At 48.2% G+C, this 20,922-nt stretch overlaps 1 protein-coding gene across 8 annotated transcripts in view; it reads left to right on the top strand.

The window, feature by feature from the left end:
- Nucleotides 1-20,922, top strand: part of Prkag2 (protein kinase AMP-activated non-catalytic subunit gamma 2) — a 270,128-nt gene that overhangs the window by 154,686 nt on the left and 94,520 nt on the right. For 7 of the 8 annotated variants that reach the window (XM_059257744.1, XM_059257745.1, XM_059257747.1 and 4 more), the window contains one exon: nt 16,408-16,622. In XM_059257744.1, coding sequence (XP_059113727.1) covers nt 16,408-16,622 — 215 coding nt within the window. Of the gene's footprint in view, nt 1-16,407; nt 16,623-20,922 lie in introns of those variants that run through there. The other variant, XM_059257752.1, reaches the window with a different exon arrangement.

Raw genomic sequence — 20,922 nt, 5'->3', positions numbered from 1 at the left:
TCTGCCCAGCAACTGCCTGGCTCAGCTTGGATTGCTGCCACCCTTGGTAGTGACCCTTATAGCCAGGATACTGGTACAAAATTACTTATGATGTCCTTTTCACTTAGCCTTTAAAAAACTCCCCCTGGCTCTTTGCATATAATTTAATATAGTTTATGTTTTCTTGTTGCAAAGCTTTGCTAGTCTCTATAAATGCATAATTCTCTGACGGGCTTCCTTCCTTTCGTTGTTTGGACTGACAGTAGTTGTAACATCTGTGTGTGAATGCTTTGCTGGCACAGGAGAGCTGCACCTGTACCTGAAGACCTAAGTGGTTGCAGAACCGGCATGGGCTCTGGGCTGAGGCTTCACCTCTCAGAGCCTGGATGTCCTCCATTGCAAAAGGAGACCATGGGAATGGGCTGGCAAGATGGCCAGTGGGTGACGGCACTTGCCCCTAAGCCTGATGACCTAAGTTGGATCCCTGGGACTAGCCTTACGTGGTGGATCAACAGTTCCTAAAGTTATCCTCTGACCTTCACACAAGCACTGTGGCATACATGTACATGTGCACACACACAAGTAAATGTAATTATTTTGTAAGTAGATGATGTGAGCTGGGAAAATAGCTCAGTTGGTAAAGTGAGTTCAGTTCCCAAATTCCACATTTAAAAAAAAAAAAAAGCCAGCTGCAATAGTTTGTGTTTATAATTTCACAGAGAGAGACACAGGCAGATCCGTGGGGTTGCTGGCCATCCAGCCTGACATAACAGAGCCCCAGGCCACTGAGAGAGTCTGTCTCAAATAAAAGGTGCATAGCCCTTGAGGAATCACAGTGCAGGGTGTTCTCTGGTCTTCATGTGCACACATATACATGTACATGCCACACATGTGTGCACCTCTGCAATACACTAAATAAATAAAGTAATGAGTCACTGCTGATTCTAACACTTTCGGTTCTCTTGGGACTATCCATATTTTGTCACACACTTCCAAATGACACCTGTCACATTTGCAATTCCACAAATAACTCATTTCCAGACAGGACCAAGGTACCAGTAACAAACCTTGGCATGTTTTCCAGGAGCCATGTCACGGAAACAGCCTGTTGCAGGCTCTATCTTCTGCTCCAGATTTGCCTTCTCACACTCACACAAAGCTAGGGGTGGGCTCCCCCACACCCAAGTCACGTGCTGGCCTCCCTTTACCCAAGTCTAGGTCTGAGGTTGTGATGAATCTGTGAAGGAGAGCGCTGCCCTAGGGTAAGCTTGGAGAGGGACAGTTCTTTCCAAGGTTAGCCCACAAGACTCCGTCTCTTCCCCGGTTCCCTTTCAGCTTTGTTTTGAGTTGCTGGTTTAGCCACAAAAAAGAACGATGTGCTAGAACAAGCTTTTGACTAACTGGGTACAGAAGGCAATTGGATGTACGTTACCCAGAAGACCATTTTTCCTTGAATGTCTTCTAGGCGAGTAGGAACTTTAAGAAGTATCTGTGGTCTTCCATCCCCGCATACCAGATCTCAGAAGCTAAGCAGGGCTGTGGACTTAGTCCTTAGATCAGAGGAAATGTCCTAAAGAAGCTTGGTTGAAATAAATAAATGTGGGGAGCTGGAGAAGTGGCTCAGCATTTACAAGCACTGGCTGCTCTTCCAGAAGACCTGTGTTCTAATCTCAGCACCCACATAATGGCTCACAACCATCTGTAACTCCAGTTCCAGGGTATCTGATGCCTTCTCCTGGCCTCTCTAGGCACCAGGCACACATGTGGTACATAGATTTTTTTTTTTTAATTCATCATGAAGGAAAAACTTCTCATCCTCCATATTGCCACAGTGTTTTGATTCCAAAATAACACAGATGTTTTTCAACATATTTTTAAGAATATCAATTATTAAAGATTATAAAAGAGTCTTAGCTCCTATAGCCAAATGTACAACCCTAAAACCTTACTCAACATTCGTATGAAGCTGGGTGGTGGTGGCACACGCCTTTAATCCCAGCACTTGGGAGGCAGAGGCAGGCAGACCTCAGTGAGTTTGAGGCCAGCCTGGTCTACACAGTGAGTTTCAAGACAGCCAGAACCACTTCACAGAAAACCCTGTCTCGGAAAAAAAAATTAGTATGAGAATCAAGAGGGAGCTGGAGGTGTGATAGGGTAGAGTCAAAGCCAGTGGATCATTGTCTTAGTTAGGGTTTCTGTTGCTGTGAAGAGACACCATGACCATGGCAACTCTTATAAAGGAAAACACTTAATTGGAGCCCCAGCCGGCTTACAGTTTCAAAGGTTTAGTCTATTATCATCATGACAGGACATGGTAGCATGCAGGAAGACATGGTGCTGGAGAAGGAGCTGAGAGTTCTGTATCTTGATCTGCAGGCAACAGGAAGCAAACTGTGACACTGGGCACAGCTTGAGCACAGGAGACCTCAAAGCACACTCCCACAGTGATACATTTCCTCCAACAAAGCCACACCTCCTAATAGTGCCACTACTTTGAGCTTATGAGGGCACAATTGCATTCAGACTACCACTGTGAGATCAGACCAACACCTCTGCCTGTCCTGCAATGAGTGTTGGAGATGACTGCAGAGAAAGGAGCCCTGGCAAATGTCAGGTTAGAAAACACTTGGCTTGTTAGGATGTACACATCTTGGCAGCATTCAGATCAAGGTCTCAAGCAAGCTGAGAAGGAACAGGGGAACTTAGGAGAACTGGCCAGTGGCTGAGTGACCACCAGGTGTCCAAAGACAAGGCATCATTCAGGGAACATGTTCATGGGACCGTCCTTGACTACAGGAAAGACAATTTCCATCAGAGATCGGAAGCTCATTTGGTAGTGCTTGCTAGCATGCAAGAAGTTCTGAGATCAATGCCCAGCACCACAAACAAACAGGTATGGCAGGCAGTACAGTTGTAACCCTAACCCCAGCACTTGGGAGAGATAGGAAGGTCATCATTTCAAGGCTATTCCTGGCTACATAGCACATTCAAGGCCATCCTTTGCTATGTGGCAAATTCAAGGCCAGTCTAGATTATGTGAGACCCTGTCTCAGCAAAAGAAAGGATAGGAAGAGGAAGAAAACTCAGACCCCGTCCCCATACTCCAGCTTTCCTCAGCTCTCCTCAATCCAAGTCTTCCAGGCCTGGAGCAGAAACTGGAACCAGTTTCTAACCAGCCAGACATGGGGACTGGGGACTGTGTACATTTCAGTTATCCCAGCAGCCAGCATCCCCTCTGCTCAGTATGTTACATTGAACTCTTCAAGGAAGGCACCAGGAACTCCCTAGACTGACGATTTTGTGTGAAATCTTCCTGTGGGGGGCAGAGGCAGAATGTTTACCAGGTTCAGTGGAGAAACTTATGGATGCTTATCAGAGGTCTGTGACCTGGAGTCTCATAACAGACAGGTCACCATCAGGCTAGGATGTGCCATGTGCTAGAGTGGGATCAGCCAGACCTTCCTCAGGAGCAAAAGAGCACAGCTGAACATGTTCCCCCAGTGACATCCCCGACCACTGAGGCCATGGAGCCTAACTCTACCCAAGTTGAGTTAAAGCCCAAGAGAATTTAAACCAGGAGACACCAAGGAGGACCTGGAAACCACCAGCAAAGCTCAGACCTCAAGGTCAAGCCTGTGCCTGGAAACTACCAGGGCCTTAGGTTCTTACTACACATTTCCTGATGGTGGAGCCTCCATCCTCTTAGACACAGGGCCAAGGCCACCTTAGATTTCCTAGCCACCTTGACCCCCTCTGGAACAGTTCAGGGAGCAGAGAGGGGTTCCCCTCCAGGGTTTTCCTTTGATTTGTCCACCTTTCCAGCATCCTGCTCTGTTGAACCTGCACATAGTCCCGGATCAGCCTCACTTCAGCCAGCACTGGCCGGACAGTCTGTGTGCCAGGCAGAAGCTGCATCTACTGAGGCACTTGAGACTTGTCACCTGGACACAGCCTAGCTCTAGTCCAAACACCTCACAGCCAAATGTGCATGAACTGGTGGGGATAGGGATGCGTTCTGTGATGTATTAGGGGTCTGCTGAGTCAAGGTCTCACGGACCTTGGCAGTGGGCACTGGCACACTGGCTTCCAATAGGAAGTCAGCAGAGCATGTTGCTCAAGGACCCAGCAGAGAGCACAGCAGTACAGGGCTGAACCGATGGACTCTTCAAGGGCCCAAGATCCACAGACCTCTCATGTGGGTTGTGTTATGTCAACTTGACACAGGCTGATCATTTAGGAAGAGGGAACCACAACTGAGAAAATGACTTCACCAGATTGGCCTGTGAGCAAGCCTTTGGGAGCATTTTCTTGATTAATGATTAACATGGGTGGACCCACCCCATGGAGGCTGTGATGCTGTGTCTATGCAAGTGGTCCTGAATTGTATAAGAAAGCAGGCCCAGCCTGGTCTACAGAGTGAGTTCCAGGAAAAGGTGCGAAGCTACACAGAGAAACCTGTTGCTAGAGTTTTCCTGCCTAGCCCACAGTCAGGACAAATCTCTCTCACCCGCCAGACCCACAGCCACTCAGACCCAACCAAGTAAACACAGAGACTTATATTGCTTACAAACTGTATGGCCGTGGCAGGCTTCTTGCTAACTGTTCTTATATCTTAAATTAATCCATTTCCATAAATCTATACCTTGCCAGATGGCTCGTGGCTTACCGGCGTCTTCACATGCTGCTTGTCATGGCGGTGGCTAGCAGTGTCTCTCTGCCTCAGCCTTCCACTTCCCAGAATTCTTCTCTCTCCTTGTCCTGCCTATACTTCCTGCCTGGCCACTGGCCAATCAGTGTTTTATTTATACAGAACAATATCCACAGAAACCCTGTCTCGAAAAACCAAAAAAAAAAAAAAAAAAAAAAGAAAGAAAAGAAAAGAAAGCAGGCTAAGCAAGCCATGAAAAGCACATCAGTAAGCAGAATTCCTCTGCGTCATCAGCCTTAGGTCCTGCCTCTAGGCTCCTGCCTTGGGTTCCTGCCCTGGCTTCACTCAATGAACTGTGACCTGGGATATGTAAGCTAAGTAAGCCCTTTCCTCCCCAAGTTGCTTCTATCACATCAGTAGAACCCTAGCTAAGATGGAGATGGAGGGTATAAATACAATTATTGCAGTACATTGTTAAAAGGCAGCAGAGTATCATCATGAAGTAAATGGAATGAAGTGGTTTCCTTGATAGGGTATGTCGTCTGTGTGCCTCCTGTTTTCCCTAGAAACCTTTTCTATTAGGCTACCCTTTATCCATATGCAGTAGGACCAGTCAGAGGAAATCTACAAAAAGATATGGTGCAAAGCTGGCCCACTCCCAAACACATACTCACAGACACACAGTTGGTGTCACCTAGAAGCTGGCTAGGCACGCTCAGAGCAGCAGCACACAAGGGCAGCAAAGCTTGGGGACAGGCAGGGATGCTTTGAGATTTAGTAAACAAACATGCATCCCCAGGATCATAAATCAGCAAGGGCTACTAACACATCTGAAGACAGAAAACAAAGTTAAAGACAGTTGACTCCAGGGTGGACAGTGGAGACTCTTGGGATAACATTTCTTTCCCCATCCAGCTTTAGCACTGTTCCTCCAGACCTTCAGTCTTCATCTCAGCTGTTCACATCGACACACATTGTGCTTTCTTGATGAAAGAGTGAAAGAAAAAGTCACACAGCAACAGCTTGATTTACCTCTGAGGCTGCCCTGGAAGAGTTCCATGTGTGACAAACCCCTCAGGATTCCGAGTGTCTGAGTGTGTGTGTGTGTGTGTGTGTGTGTGTGTGTGTGTGTGTGTTCGTGTTTATGTAGGTGTCTATGAGGGAAGTGCATGTATATGTGTGCATGTAGGGTCGAGGCCAGAGGACAACCTCGGGTGTTATTCTTCAGGCTCCATCAACCTTTGATGTCATTTGCTTGTTTGTTTGTTTGTTTGTTTGTTTGGAGACAGACTCTCTTAACTGTCTTACCAAATTGGCTAAGCTAGTGTGCTCCAGGGATCTACCTGTCTCCACCTTTCCAGTGATAGGGTTTCAAGCATGCATTACCAGGTCCAGTTTTTAACATGGGAGCTGGAGATCACACTCAGGTCCTAATGCTTGCACAGTAGCATTTTCCCAACCAAGCTAACTTTTTTTTAAATCAGTGCTAGACTTCCTGTATGCTAGACAGACACTCTACCAATGGAGCCATACCTTCAGCCCTTGAAGAACTTTTGAAAGGGGCTGGACCAGGACACAGACATCACAATGACCATGAATCACTGTGCCAGGATGTTCTGATGTCTCCAACATCCTATAACATCCCTGAGAAAGTTGCAGATGGACCTAAAGAGCAAAGACCATTAGGCAAAACCTAGGAGTTCTCTTGCCACTGGGCTTCTCATACCAACAACCTTTGAGCCTTTGGATATGGAAGAAAAGCTTTCTGAACAGAGCTGGTCTTATCTATCATGGGCCTTCACTTTGAAGGAGATGCCACCTTGAAAGTACCCCACCTAAGCCTGCCCGTCAGTCAGTGTTCAGGATCTGATATTCCCATCTAGAGCATGTTGAGAGTTCTATTCTGTGTCATTTCTTTTTGCACTTTTGTCTTTAAATTAAAATATAAACACCTCCATGGAGAATAATGAAGCAATGAATAGCAATTATGCACAGATTGTCCTTGTCAAAGGGCACCCAAATCTAAGCCATGACCTTTATTCTTCATAGCGTTGGGATATGGTTAGTGAAGGGAAGCAGAGAATTCAATGAAATAGATATAAGAGATAGTCTCTGTCTTACCATGTGGTCCCAGCTGAGAGACTTGAATTCTCACAATGAGAAAGAGGCCTACAAGAATCATCAAGAGAGAAAAAGGACAGAATCAGGGTAGAGCATTGGTCCTGATAGTGAAGTCCAAGTCCCTTCAGTCACTAAGAATCATTCTCAGAAGCCAGGCAGTGGTGGTGCACACCTTTAATACCAGCACACGGGAGGCTAAAGCAGGTGGATGTCTGTGAGTTCAAAGCCAGCCTGGTCTACAGAACAAGTTCCAGGACAGGCTCCAAAGCTACACAGAGAAACTCTGTCTTGAAAAACGAAAGGAAAAAAAAAGAATCATTCTCAGAATCCAATGGTTTTCCTATTTCATCTCTGTGAAGCTAGAAGTTGTGTGTGTGTGTGTGTGTGTGTGTGTGTGTGTGTTACATTGAGAACACATATCATATAGAGTGGTATATATTAATAGCATGTTATATGTATTTTATTACTAGTAATATATGTATTTCAACCAAAATCACACATTGAGTAAGCTGAATGGAAAAGTAGATGCATGAATCTAACATCATCTCTTGACCCATATATTAAACACATCTATAATACATAAAAATATATACCACTCCCTTCCCTTTTTGTTTTATTTTAAATATATATTAGTCATAAATTATTAATATCTGTAATTCTAAAAATTGAGGATGCCAAGGAGCTGTTGTTCATGTGATCATAAGTATCTCTTATGATCACTATATTATAAATTAAAACTGAGGGCCTGTTAAAATACTGATTCACTTACAAATGGCAAAAATAATGTTAGACAGTGTATTTTTGGAGAGTGTAACGGGTCCCAGAACCAATGTGTTTGCCTGAGACAGCAGCCTCAGGCTCCTCCCAGAGCCTGAGCCAGGGATGAGGGAGGTGGAATGGGCCATGATCCTTCTGGATGCATCCCAGCAAGGCAGGTGATGGAGAAGTGGCCTAGAAAAGTGACCTAGCAACTCAGATTGTAGGTCAAAGAGAAAGAGAATACAATGACTGAAGTCACAGGTGGGAAAATGTCATGTGGAAAACACCACTGGAGAAAGAGGGTCTGTTAGCCCAAAAGTCACCTTGATGTAGTACTTACCCCGAGAACAAATGTAACTGAGTGAACTAATGCGTAGAACTGGGCTTGTTTTTTTTATGTTTGGTTGTTTGGGGGTTGGCTGGTTGGTTGGTCTTTGAGACAGGGTCTCGTGTATCTCAATCTGGCCTCAAGCTTGGTTTGATAGTGGAAGATAACCTTGAACTTCTGATCCTCCTGCCTCTGTCTCTCAAACGCTGAGATTACAGGCATGCACTACCATGCCCAGTTCAGTGCAGTACTAGGGGTGAAAACCAGCGCCTCATGCATGTTAGCAGCTGAGCTCATACTCAGATCCCCGAAGTGTGGTACTTGGGAGTAGTCCTTATGGTCTGTGGCTCAGGTTTCTTAAACTACTGTGGATAAAATACCACATTGTCCTGGTACCTCCCTAAAGAAGGGCTTCCCAGCTGCATCTTGGCTGACCCTGGCTTGAAGGGTACCTGATGATGACTGTGATGTGGACCTTCCCAAAGGAAAACTGTCTGCTTAGGAAGGAAGGCTGCTGTTACCCTCATGGTGCCAAGGCAGAGGGACCACAGGTCTGAGGGTAGCAGGAGGAGGACTCTGCTTGGACTTCAGCTGTCACACTCCTACACGAGAGATAGGCAGGTAGTCAGAAACAGCTAAGTGGACTTGAGTTCCCAGCGAGCTGCCCTTCTCCTGGGATCTTGTATTAATGGCACTAACTAGCTGTCCAGTGCACACTGCTGTTGGGTGTACTGGAGTTCTTTGCTTTTACCTTGTAATCACCACAAAACTCCCTAGGGCAGCTCTCATTTTCAGACAGAGTCCTGGGCATTCGGGGTAGCGTGGCCGCAAGTGCTAAGCTAGACATTGAACACAGACTCACCTGAGGCCACACAGCTGGTGACTGGGGCTTGCACTCAGGTTCCAGATCTGGGGCGTCTGTCAGCCCTTAAACAGTGTGGGAGTGAAGGCTCGAAGCTGGAGGTCACATCTGCAAGGACAGGGAACAGGGACATTTAGCTGGGATTGCAAAGGGCCTTTTCACGGAGGGGTGGGAGTGGTTTCGGGAGCCAATAAGGAAAGGAGATGAAGGCTTAAATCCAGGAGCCAGCAAGAGCAGAAGCCCGTGCCCCTCCTGGCCAGCGGGATCGAGAGATGCTGCCAGTGGCCAGGGCGGGTGGGGAGGAAGTGGAGGGCAGCAGAGGGCACACACACACTTTCTCCCATCTCCAATAAGAAGCAGTGTGAGAGGCAGAGAGTGTGTCCCCTCACCACGCACTGCAGCACCTGAGCGCAGTACCTGCAGCACCAAGGTGCCACGCCTGCCTTTGACATCCAGCAGTAAAGGGCTGAGGGGCAGTCTAGGGAGGATTGGATGGTGACTAGGCCAGAGGGGCACCTTGGAAACAAGGTTACAAGTAATAACAGAAGCCAGACCAAATTGCAAAGGTGTATAATACTGTTACCCCAAAAGTTAAGGTAGGAAGAGGGCAAGTTCAACTCTGGCCTAGGGTACAGAATGAGTTCAAGGCCAACCTTAGCCAGCCTTGAACAAGTTGGTGAGACCCTGTCTCAAAAGAAAAACTAAAAAGGAGACTGAGGATATGGCTCAGTGGTAGAGTGCCTGCCTTTCATGCTGGAGGCCATAGGTTCAAATCCTAATACTGCAAATGAATTAATTAAAAGTCACAGTCTTCCTAGAGGGAAGACACCCTAAGCAAACAGTCGCTGGGTAGCTGCTTCTGCCGCCATGTCCCTCAGCCTCCAGTGTCACACATACCACTGGGACTCCTGTATGCTCTAATGACTTGTGTCCCCTTTGACAGTGATGGTTCTTCAGCAGCAAGGATTTTTGTCCCTCCCCATCCATGGCATTTTCGTCCAGCACCCTCCCTATGCCCCTGCTTCTCTTATGGCCCTCATCCTTATCCCTGAACTGAGAACGCTAATCAGGCCCTCTTCGCTGTGACAGGCAGTTTGTGCTTCAAAGCCACACTGACCTTCCCTCACTCCCACCCCATGTCAGCTGAACACTTGCTATTTTGCAGTCAGCAAAGTGAAGTCTGTCTTTCTGTCACCCATGCATGAGAAGGCCAGTGCTGTCCCTTGGCTCCAGCCTGGTCCATTCACACAACAGTCTGGATTGGAGCACATGCATGGCCTCTGGGGCATTCTTTGTATCAGGGCATAGGAGGTGGGCTTGCTTCTGTGCCCATGGTGAGTTAGGGGTAAATCCAGGCAGAGAGCTCAGAGCGTCTGAAGCCCAGGCCTCTGCTTCAGCCTTGCCCAGCAGTCTTAAGGGCAGGGCTCTCTTCTCTCCATTGGCGTCTCTGTCCATCCTTCTCCTCCCACTTCTCAGCTGCAGCCCCCACCGCCAGCATGGCCAGCCAGGCCCTGTGAAGTCACCGGCTCATGGCTCCCTGGTGTCTGGAGACACTTGCCTGGCATTCTGTGTGGCTGCCAGGGTCCAGTTCTGTTCACTCACTGGCCTTATTCATAGGCTTTGCAGCAGCCAGGAAAAAAAAAAAATCAAAGCCATTGTTCGCCCTCAGAGCTGACAACAGCCCTCAGCAAAACCTTTTAGAAGCGGAGGAGGGCTGCTTCTCAGAAGAGACCTGACAAGGGAACCATCTGGCTGCCTTCTTGGGTTACCATGGGCATCCCCACCTTGTATGAGCGTCACCTGCTCTGGAGACCAGCCATGTTGTGCTCTAGGTTGGAGACCTGGTCCTCAGAGGACCTGCCACCTCTGGCTGCAGGCTGGCTGCTCCTGTCTGAGCCCCTCCTGCCTCGGGGACACATATATTTAACACAGGGGATGGTTGGAGATGCTGGGTCTGCTGCTGGTTTTGCTCCATTTCCCCCACCACACCTGAACTGGGCCTCTGGCTTTCCTCGTCCTCCTGCACCAAGCTGGGCCCCAGAAGCTGCCTGGGAGCTACTGATGTGCAGAGCAGGCATCTGCTCTTGTAGATAGCCAAGGTGTAGTCAGTCCGTCGAGAAAGTAGTAATGAGTCTGTATAAGAAGCACACCCCCAGGATAGTGATGAGTGTAGCCTAACCCAGTCATAAACTTACTTGAGACATGATGAGATTCTTTTATGATTTTCTTTGGTAACTTGTGTGGTTATTGAGCATAAGCTTTATAAACGGCAGCAGCTGTCACAACATCAACAGGCTGGACGTGCTGCACTTTGGGGTTGTAAAGGAATGGAGACACGAGGCAGCCTTGTCTCTCTTGCCTCTTGACTGACTAGTGGTGACACCAATATTCAAACAGAAATTCACTCAGGAATGTCCTCACCAGCCCTGTGGCCTTCCCTAACTAACTACTGAGAAGCCAGCATCCACGTGGTGACAATTGATCTTTACCGCCTGCCTTCCCTGCCAGCGTGGAGGAAACGCTGCCTGGCCAAGGCCACCCAGTGTGGGGAGCACGAGTCCCAGGCCCAGCCCCTCCTCTGCACACCCTTCCCCCTCCCTTAGTGCCTCTGCCTGCCCTTTCCAGGTGCCTGGTATCTCCAGACTCCCCTGTAGGCCTGTGAAGCCCTCTTTCAGAGAGAGTTCACGGGGCTGAAATGGAATTTTATATCTTTAGCCCTGTGCCTTGACAGTGTCTTGATTTATTTACAGTAAAGGAGTTTGGGAGCTGGAGTCAGGATGTATGAACTCGGCAATTTGCTTGACAAAAGGAAGTGGATAAGTAATTAAATGTCCTCTGACCACCAGCTGCTTCAGGCACAGTGTAGGTGACTGAGAAGCAGATGACCCAGAATGTGTGGCGGGACTCCGCAGGCAACAGGAAGTGCCGCAGGGTGCTGGAAGACATTTACCCCTCTGGGAGAAGAAGGGGCATATTTTTTATTCTAGGAAGGTTCTTCCCTGTACCCCTAAACTAATCATATCTTCCCCACATATGCATGTGTGAGCCTTGCCCTGCATCTGGCATTTCACCTGTCCCTTCGCCTCACACATTACCCTTCCCCCTCTGCCATGGTCTGTATCTAGAATGTTCCCCAGTGACCCACATGTTAAAGTCTGGGTCCCCAACTTGGTGCTGTGGGAAACTTAAGCAGTAAGGCCTGGTAGGTCTTCAGTCCTTGGGGTTGTTTCCTTGAAGGGCATTGTGGGTCCTTCATCTCCTCTTCCTCCTCCTCTCTGTGACCTGTCCATGAGGTGGGCTCTTGCCACACACACACTTGTTATGCTGGGCCACCACTGGCCCAGAACAGCCGGCTAGCCCGTCACAGACTGAAACCATGGGCCAGGGTAAGCCTCTTCTTCTGTTCAGTCGGTGTCCTGGGGGTCATAGTCCCAGAAAGCTGCCAGACACAGCCTGTGGAGTCACTGTGCATTTGTCTCCCCCATGGGAGTTCCTGGCTTAGAGAGGAGAGCAGGACGGAGGTGAGGCAGGTGGGGTGGAAGATGAAGACACCTCACGGCCTTAGAAAGTCAATAGTTATTCTTGAAGGGGTGGAAAGGCGTCTAGCCACATCAAAAGTAGGGTATCCATCCTAGCAGAAAAGGCCGTTCATTCTGCTAGCTGCTTACAGGAGGAGATCGGCCCATGCTAGCTGTGGCCCAGTGCCCCTCAGCCTCCAGCCTTCTCCCCTGGCCTCCGTTGGAGTGGGCCAGGATCTTCCAGCATTTGCACAAACAACCTACAAGGACTCAGGGCCGCAAAGTTTGATGGCTTGTACCTTTTTGAGCCCTCTTGAGCAAGCTGCCTACATTCTCTTCCAGTGGTTTACACTGGAAAGGTGAACGTTAGCTACTCAAAGAACCAGCAGGGAGTCTTCCCTGTCAGTGAGGCCCCTCACCCAGCAGTGACTGGGCCTCTTCCAGGGGAATGGTGTGAGTAGATAGCTTCTTGCAAAGATGGACAGACAGACCAAGACGTAGAAACAGAGAGGGAGGGAGGGAGGGAGCCTGCACTCTACAGACAGCGGTCAGCTCAGGATGACAAAGCCCTGTCTCTAGCTCTGGTGGAAGTTGCACAGAGCTGTAGAGAGGACGGGGTCAGGGGGTGACATGTGCTTAAACACATGGCTTGCCAGCTGCTCATAAAAAGAACAATGGATAGAAAAAATAATTTTCAAAATGTATAATACACACTTGTATAATTACTTTTCCTGTTGCTATGACAAAATGCTTGACAAACCAACGTGAGGAAGAAAGGATCTGTTTTAGCTCACGCTATGGGACAGTCCAGTAGCAAGAAAGGCTTAGTAGCAGGAGCTAAGGCGACTGGTCACATTGCTTCTGCAGTCTGGAAATAGACTGGATGCTGACACACAGCTAACTTTCCCTTTTGTTCAGTCTGGGACACCCAGTCCATGGGATGATGCTACCCACAGTTAAACCTCCCTGGGAGCACCCTAATAGACACACCTGGAGGTATGCTTCTCTGGAGATTCTAAATCCAGTCGAATGAACAATGAAGACTAAACATCGCCCACCATACCCATGTTATAGAGCATGGGAGCAGAAAAGATGTGAGGGGACAACTTTCCTTCTGCTTGTTCCCTTCCCTGGAGATGTCCCCTTCCAGGGACCTGCAGACATCTGTGGATCGGCAGGATGTGAGCACTGTAAAACCCTTTCCCCTTCCTAAAACTCCAGATGGTATCATGCCATGCCAAGGGCTCCATGCCTCTCTTGCTTACAGCTTCCTCACATGGAGAGGGTGGGAGGCTGACCCCTTCCCACCAGGCACCGTGCTGCTGTGACTCACCACGTGATAAACAGGTGCGTGTGTGAGCTCTGCTTTCAAGATTAGCACTCAGTAACCCAATTACTCGGTGAGGAGAATCGGGTCTGAGGAATGACCTAACGTGCTCGCCTGTATGAGCATGCAGGTGCACATGTGTGTGGTCAGAGGACAGCCTTGGGTGCTGCTCTTCTGGCGATATCTACCTTGGTTTGGGGGTTTGGTGTTTTGTTTTGGTTTGTTTGTTTGCTTGAGATAGGGTCTTGCACTTGGCCTGGAATTTTCCAAGTAGGCTAAGTGAGCCCTTGGGGTCCTCCTGTCTCTACCTCCCAAAACTAGGGTTCCAAGCACACAGCCACTATGCCTGGCTTTTATTTTCTTTTGTTTGTTTGTTTGTTTGTTTGTTTGTTTGTTTGAAATGGTTTCTGGGGATCAAACTCGGGTCCTCATTCTTGCAAGCCAAACACTTTCTGACTGAGCCTTCTCCCCAGCCCTGCTTTGCAGACTGAGCCTTCTCCCGAGCCCCGCTTTGCAGACTGAGCCTTCTCCCGAGCCCCGCTTTGCAGACTGAGCCTTCTCCCGAGCCCTGCTTTGCAGACCGAGCCTTCTCCCCAGCCCCATGTCTGTAGTTTGGATCAGCAAAATGGCCTCTGCAGAGGCGCATGTTCTTCTAGGTCTTTGAAAATGTATCTGTGGATGTGGTTTGGACCAGAAATTCTGAATGGAGGCTAGGTAAAGTTGCAGCCCCAGGGAATTTTGCTGTGTTCCACAGAGACCGGATACCAGTGCTTTCTGTCATGGGCCCAGGAGGAGTTGGAGGTCACGGAGAACTGCCCCTGTCTAGACGTGGAAACCCCAGACCTTAGAAGCGTCGCCAATGACGATCCTTAGGGGTGTGCGTGTGTGCGTGCGTGCGTGCGTGTGTGTGTGTGTGTGTGTGTGTGTGTATGTGTGTATGTGTGTGTGTGTGTGTGTGTGTGTGTGTGTGTGTGTGTGTGTGTATCACAGGTTTTTTTCCCAATCCTGACCTGCCTGGCCCACCCTGCCCTATTACACCTCATCAGCCCCCAGCCCATCCCATTTGGAGTTAGACATGTCCACAAGGGAAGCACCGAGGCAGGACTGGGTGTCTGGTTGAGACTAAGTGGAGAGAGTAAGGATGAAAGATCTCCTGTTTGACACTCACAGGTGGAGCTGGCCTGTTCTGACCTCACTACGAGGGGCAGGCTGGCATCCTGCTAGACTTAGTCAACAATGTCGTGAGTTCAAGGCCAACCAGGGGCATATGAGACCCTATCTGAAAGCAAAACAGAAGTCCAAAACCAAGGCATGGGTAATGCCATGTCCCCTCCACATTATGCAGGGCAGGGTCCGTCCCTATTTCTTCTGGCCTCTGGTGTTACCAGTCATCCTTGCCTTCTCGTTGGTACATATATCACCCTCTGCTCCAAGGGTCCATTGATCAATCTCTCACCCCCCTCCCCGACCCCCCTGTGTGTTTGCGCACATGCATGCATCTATGTCCCTTTATTTCTTCCTCTTCTTCTGTGTTCTTCTTTCTTGTTCTCCTTCTCTCCTCCTTTTCCTCCTCCTTAAAGACAGGGTCTTACCATGGAGCCCTGGCTGACCTGGAACTAACTATGGAAAACAGGCTGGCCTCGAATTCCCAGAGATCTGCCTGCTTCCACCTCCTGAGTGCCATCATACCCAGACACTTCTCTTGTGAGGACACTTACCATACTGTATTAGGCCCATCCCAACCCAGCAGAACCTCACCCAAACTTGATTAACCTGAAAAACCCCTATTTCTAAATAAAGTCGCATTCACAGTACTGGGCACTAGGCCTTAATGCATGCTTCCAGGGACACAATTTGACCCATAATAGTTAACTGGCAACCTATTGGGTATGCATGTGTGACGGTTGCCTATCAAAGACAGATCCTGGGACTGCAGGAGCTCTGTGATGTGAACAACTTTTACTCCTGGCAGATTCATGTCCCCAGTCTCCCTGCAGTTTTATATTGATGCACGTTTTCCCTCCTCCCTTCTGCTGTCTATCTAAGGCCTCTGCATTTTAGAAGCCCCTTTATGGCCAGCCTCTTCTGGCATGTACTTCACAATAAGTTCTCAAGACAGGATTATATTACCAGGAATGTTTATAGCCCACATCTCTTATGTGCATATTCTGTATTGTGTGCATATTTCTGTATGTGTGGGTATGTATGTGTGTACGTGCACATGGATGTCAGAGGACAACTTTGAGTATCTTCTAAAGCCTAGAACTCACCAAGTGGTTAGGCTGGCTGGCCGAGCCCAAGAATCTGTGTGTCTGTCTCCTCTCCCCAGTGCTGAGATTTTAAGTGTGTACCATCATACCTGACTCTCTTATGTGGACTCCAGGCTCAAGTCCTTATGCTTGCAAGGCGAGCACTCTCCTGTTCGCCCATACAGCCATGTGACTTCTTTAGCAGTGACTTTGGTTCTGTTGAGCTCTCTATTTCCCTATAAGCAAGCTCTACCAATATGACTCCATGGCGTGTGCTGTTAGCTCAAGCTTGGTAGGGATGGAGAAGAGAGCCAGCAGTATTGGCCAAGGGGAGGGCAAGACCATGTGGAGGGGTGAAGAGGTCAGCCCGAACGATGTCAGGACTATATGAACACCCCAACCCTGGGGCCTGCCCACACCTCACCAAGGGTGGTGAGGCCGTTTCTGAACCCTGAACTTCTAAGAGGCTGTGAACACACGTAAGAAACTCTTCCCTGATTTCTGCATTTAATATTTCAGGTTTTTTGTGAGAGGAAGATACAGGCTCTTAGAAATAGAGAGCCTCCTCTTCTCTGCCAAGGCCGCACTTCTAACGAGCTCTGTCCTGTTCCTCCAGCCTCCAGCGTCTCCTCTTCTCCATCAACACCCACCCAAGTGACCAAGCCGCACCCGTTTCCTCTGGAGTCCTACAAGCAGGAGCCTGAACGCCTAGAAAACCGCATCTATGCTTCTTCGTCCCCACCGGACACCGGCCAGCGCTTCTGCCTGGCCTTTCAGAGTCCAGTGCGGCAGCCACTGGCATCCCCCCCACACCATGTTCCTCTAAGAACCGTAAGTCTGCACCTTCTTCCCAGGGTGGGGCTGGACTCAACTATGGGAGGGAGGACGGAGCTTCCCCACACCAGCTGAGGCTATGGACTGCTAGTGTTTGTGAATTGTATTGTCTTAAGTCACAGGCTAAGAGAAACATACAAGGTCCATTTGATGCAGTAGGAATCAGAGGAGAAACTGTGTCATCCTCTCTACTTGGAGTATGACCAGGAGAAAGTCTGTTCCCTCCACTTCTTAAAACTCATGCTTTGGAAGCACCATTTGGATTTACCTTGACTAGGTTGTAAACTGTCAACAGCAAAGCGGAGTAAGATTTTTTTTAAAAAAGGAAAGAAGGAAGGAAGGAAGGAAGGAAGGAAGGAAAGAAAGAAGAAAGAAAGAAAGAAAGAAAGAGAGAGAGAGAGAGAGAGAGAGAGAAAGAAAGAAAGAAAAAGAAGAAAGAAAGAAAGAAAGAAAGAAAGAAAGAAAGAAAGAAAGAAAGAAAGAAAGAAAGAAAGGGATTGTATTCTAGAGTTTTAAGGTCTGGCATCACCTGACTTGAGGTAGGTTCTTAGAAAGTCACTTGGAGGAAGTGGGACAATATGTCTTGGTGGCTGTCAGAGGATTAGCTGAGAAGGTCTGGGGTTGTTGATGGAGGAGGCCAGGTTCCCCCCACACCTGGAGATTGCCCAAGCCAACACAGTCCCCCATGCATGGAGACCCTCCCACAGTAGCCTGTTTAGTTTGACTTAGGTACTCTCAGAGACCCAGCCTCATCCCTGAGCTCAGTGAGGATGTCCCAGCATAGACGTGTCATTCGGTCATGTTGGTGTCTCTTACTGGAACATTGACAGAAAAGCACAGTCTGCCCTCCATGTCCACTGGAGATTTGTTCCAGGACCCCGAGGGTACCAAGATCCTTGTGTGCTTAATCCTTTTTATAAAGTGGCATGGTGCCTAGGCACATCCCCTGTAGATTGTTAAGCCATCTTTGGAAAACATAATTGGTAACACAGTCCATGGCATGGTCCATCTATTGTATCGTTTAGACAGTCCTTACAAAACATGCATATCCAGTACAGAGACAGCCTTGTTTCAAATGTTTCCAGTCTGCAGTCTATTAGATCTGCAAGTGCAGAACGTGTGGAGAAGAAAGCCAAGGATCCCATACACTGAAGACTTAAAAGAGCACATTGCGTTTCCCCACAATTCTGAAGCTAAAAGTCCAAAGCCAGTGTTGGGGGGAGGTACGGGGGGGGGGGGAGCTTCCTCCAGGCTTCCACCACCTCCCGGCTCCCTGGGTGATATTTTTAATAGAAGTTTCCCTTTGGGAAGATGGAACAGTCTTGGAGATGGATGTTATAATGGTTCCATGACAGTGTGGATACATTAATGTCATGAAACTGCGTGTTTACAATGATCCTCTGCTGAGACCTGTATCGTGTGCAGCTCATCACAGCAAAAGAATGATCCTGTCCATAGTACTTGAGTACTTAAAGCTGCAGAAAACCAGGGTGACCGACCACCCAGGCTCCCCCCTGACGTTTGAAATGATGTGTTTCAGGAAGTGGAAGGAGATGGCTTAGTAGGTTAAGCACTTGCCACACAAACCTAAGGACTTGGATTCAGATCTCCAGCCCCTATGCAGAAGCTGGGTGCAGTGGCACAAATCTGTCACCCCTGTTCTGGAGTGGGAGGGAGAGGAGGCGGCAAATAGGTTCTTGGAGATTGCGGGCCCTCCAGCCTAGCTGAAGTAACTAACTTGGGGTAAGCCTCCAGTTCAGTGAAGTGACCCTGTCTCAAAATATAAGGTGGAGAACCACAGAAGAATACATCTGATGTCCCCTCTGGCCTCCACATGCATGCTCACACACAAGGCTCACACTCATGATAACACACGCATTCACACGTATATCACAAATCGGAAAGGGATGTCCCCGCTGGCTAGTTGCCATTAACATACCTAACCACCTGTAAATGCCATCCTGGGAGGGCTGCCCCCGCCTGGCACTGTCCACAGCCTCTGCAGCCACAGTGGAGCAGGTGGTATTTGAAGTTCATACAAAATTTGTCCCTTTATAATTGGGTTTTGTTGGATGTCTTTAATTTATGGGCTGTTCCTTAAGAGCTTGACTGATCTTGTTAATTTTGTTACTGGCATAATCTTCATGAAGAGATATGAGCTGCTTGAAGATTTCCGGGCCCTAAAAATATTTCAACGTAATTTATCTCTGCTCTTCAGAATAAAGGCTCTTTCCATAAACAGGGACCATGAAGATCATTTTTTATAAGTCAGCTCCCATGAATTTTATTCTAAAGTTGGAAAGGAATGGGAGTGAATATTTCTCTTTAGTGACAGCACTTATTGAAATCCTTTATTTATTCAGCAAATAAATACAGGCTGGAGATGTAGCTCGGTTGGTAAAGTGCTTGTCCAGAATGCATGAAGCCCTGTGTTCAGTCTCCAGCACCACATAAACCAGGCTTGGTGGAGGGTTCTTATAATACTAGTATTTGAGAGGTAGAGATAAGAGGATCAGAAGTTCAAGGTTATCCCCACCTACCTAATAATGCTAAAGACAGTCATGTCATCCCATTTCACCATGACCTTGGCAAGACTGCCTCTGAGCCCCTGCATGGCCAAGGGCCAAAGATATAGACTGTGTGAACTCTCTCAAGAAGCTTGATGTGGGGGCTACAGAGATGCTCCTGTGCTTGCGTATGGTCAGGTCCATTTTTCCACTCTTTTTTGGAGGGGGCAGGGGGGTTCAAGACAGGGTTTCTCTGTGAAATAGTCCTGGCTGTCCTGGAACTCACTCTGTAGACCAGGCTGGCCTTGAACTCACAGAGATCTGCCTGCTTCTGCCTCCCCAGTGCTGGGATTAAAGGCTTGCACACCACCGCCTAGCTCATTTCTCCACTCTTACACAGATCAGGACCCATTGCCTAGGGAATGGTGCTGCCCATAGGGGTGATGCTTCCCACATCAATTTACTTAATTAAGACAGTCCCCCACAGACATTCACACAGGCCAACCCAATGTAGACAATCCCTCACTGAGACTCTTCCCAGATGACTCTAGGTTATGTCAAGTTGACCATTAAAGTGTGCCCATATTCACAAGTGTGTGAGTGCAACACACACACACACACACACACACACACACACACACACACACACACTTTGCTGCCAAGCATTCCACTACTAAGCTAAACCCTTGGTCTTAGAATTTCACTTTGAGGCTATATCTTGAGTCAGAGTTCCTGCGAGCAGAGTTTGGGGTGTGAGTATCATTAAGGGAGTATCTCAGAAAGAGGGGAGGGAAGGGAAGACCCTAAGCCGTGATATGGTTCCAGTGGAAACCGAGCTCTGCCCCATGAACTTGGCTCTCCAGAACTGTGAACCAACGTAGACTTCTCTACTTCAGCAGCAGTTTGTGCCCAGCATTCCATCGTCGTAATACAAAGCTGATAAATACAGAGTCCAGCCTCGAGGATCTGGGGGTCTGGTCTCCTGGAGCCCTCCCACCTTGGCCTGCAGAGGTTTGGTTGTGTTCTCATGTAGCCTCTTCACCCGCCTGCATCCTTCACATCTCAGTCCTTTTGGACTACCCCATGAGCTCATTCAACTTTCCTTTCAGGGCAGGGGACGAGCTGACAGTCTGGAGCATTCTAAGTGTGCATCTAGCCAAAGCCCCTCCTTTACCCTTAATTACCACTTCTAGGCTCTGCCTCGTGCAACACACTCAAATGGAGGAGGAAGGCTTCAACATGAATTTGAGAGAAACACAGTTCGGTCAGATAATAAGTTATTACTGTCTTAAGTCACTGAGTTATGGGGGCAATTGTTACATGATAATAGATAACTAACATTCATCTCCTTGTAGGAAGGTGACCTGAGCAAAAGATAATCTTTTTTAAAAAACTGCATCAACCAACTTCATCAGCAAGATCTCTAGTTTATCTAGTCTTGAATATTGGGGGGGACCCCTAACCAGTCACCTTATATTTTGAGACAGAATCTTTCACCAAATCTGTGGCTCCCTTATCTAGCTAGAGTGGTTGGCCAGCAAGCCTTGGTGATCCTCTTGTCTCTTCCTCCCTAGTGCTGAGATTACAACTGCCTGGTTTTTATGTGGGCGCTGGGGGTTGGACTCAAATCTACATGCTAATACAGCAAGCACTTTATGGACCGTGCCGTCTCCTCAACACAGCCTTATTTTGTGTTAGTCTTCTTAAGATAGAAAAGCTCTTTACTGTGGTTTGGTCATTACACATTACATACCTGTGGCATGCCATCAGCCTATGCCCATAAATACATG

This window comes from Peromyscus eremicus, chromosome 3, assembly GCF_949786415.1.
Source record: "Peromyscus eremicus chromosome 3, PerEre_H2_v1, whole genome shotgun sequence".
NCBI classification, from domain to species: domain Eukaryota; kingdom Metazoa; phylum Chordata; class Mammalia; order Rodentia; family Cricetidae; genus Peromyscus; species Peromyscus eremicus.
This window is presented reverse-complemented; position numbering and strand designations above follow the sequence as displayed.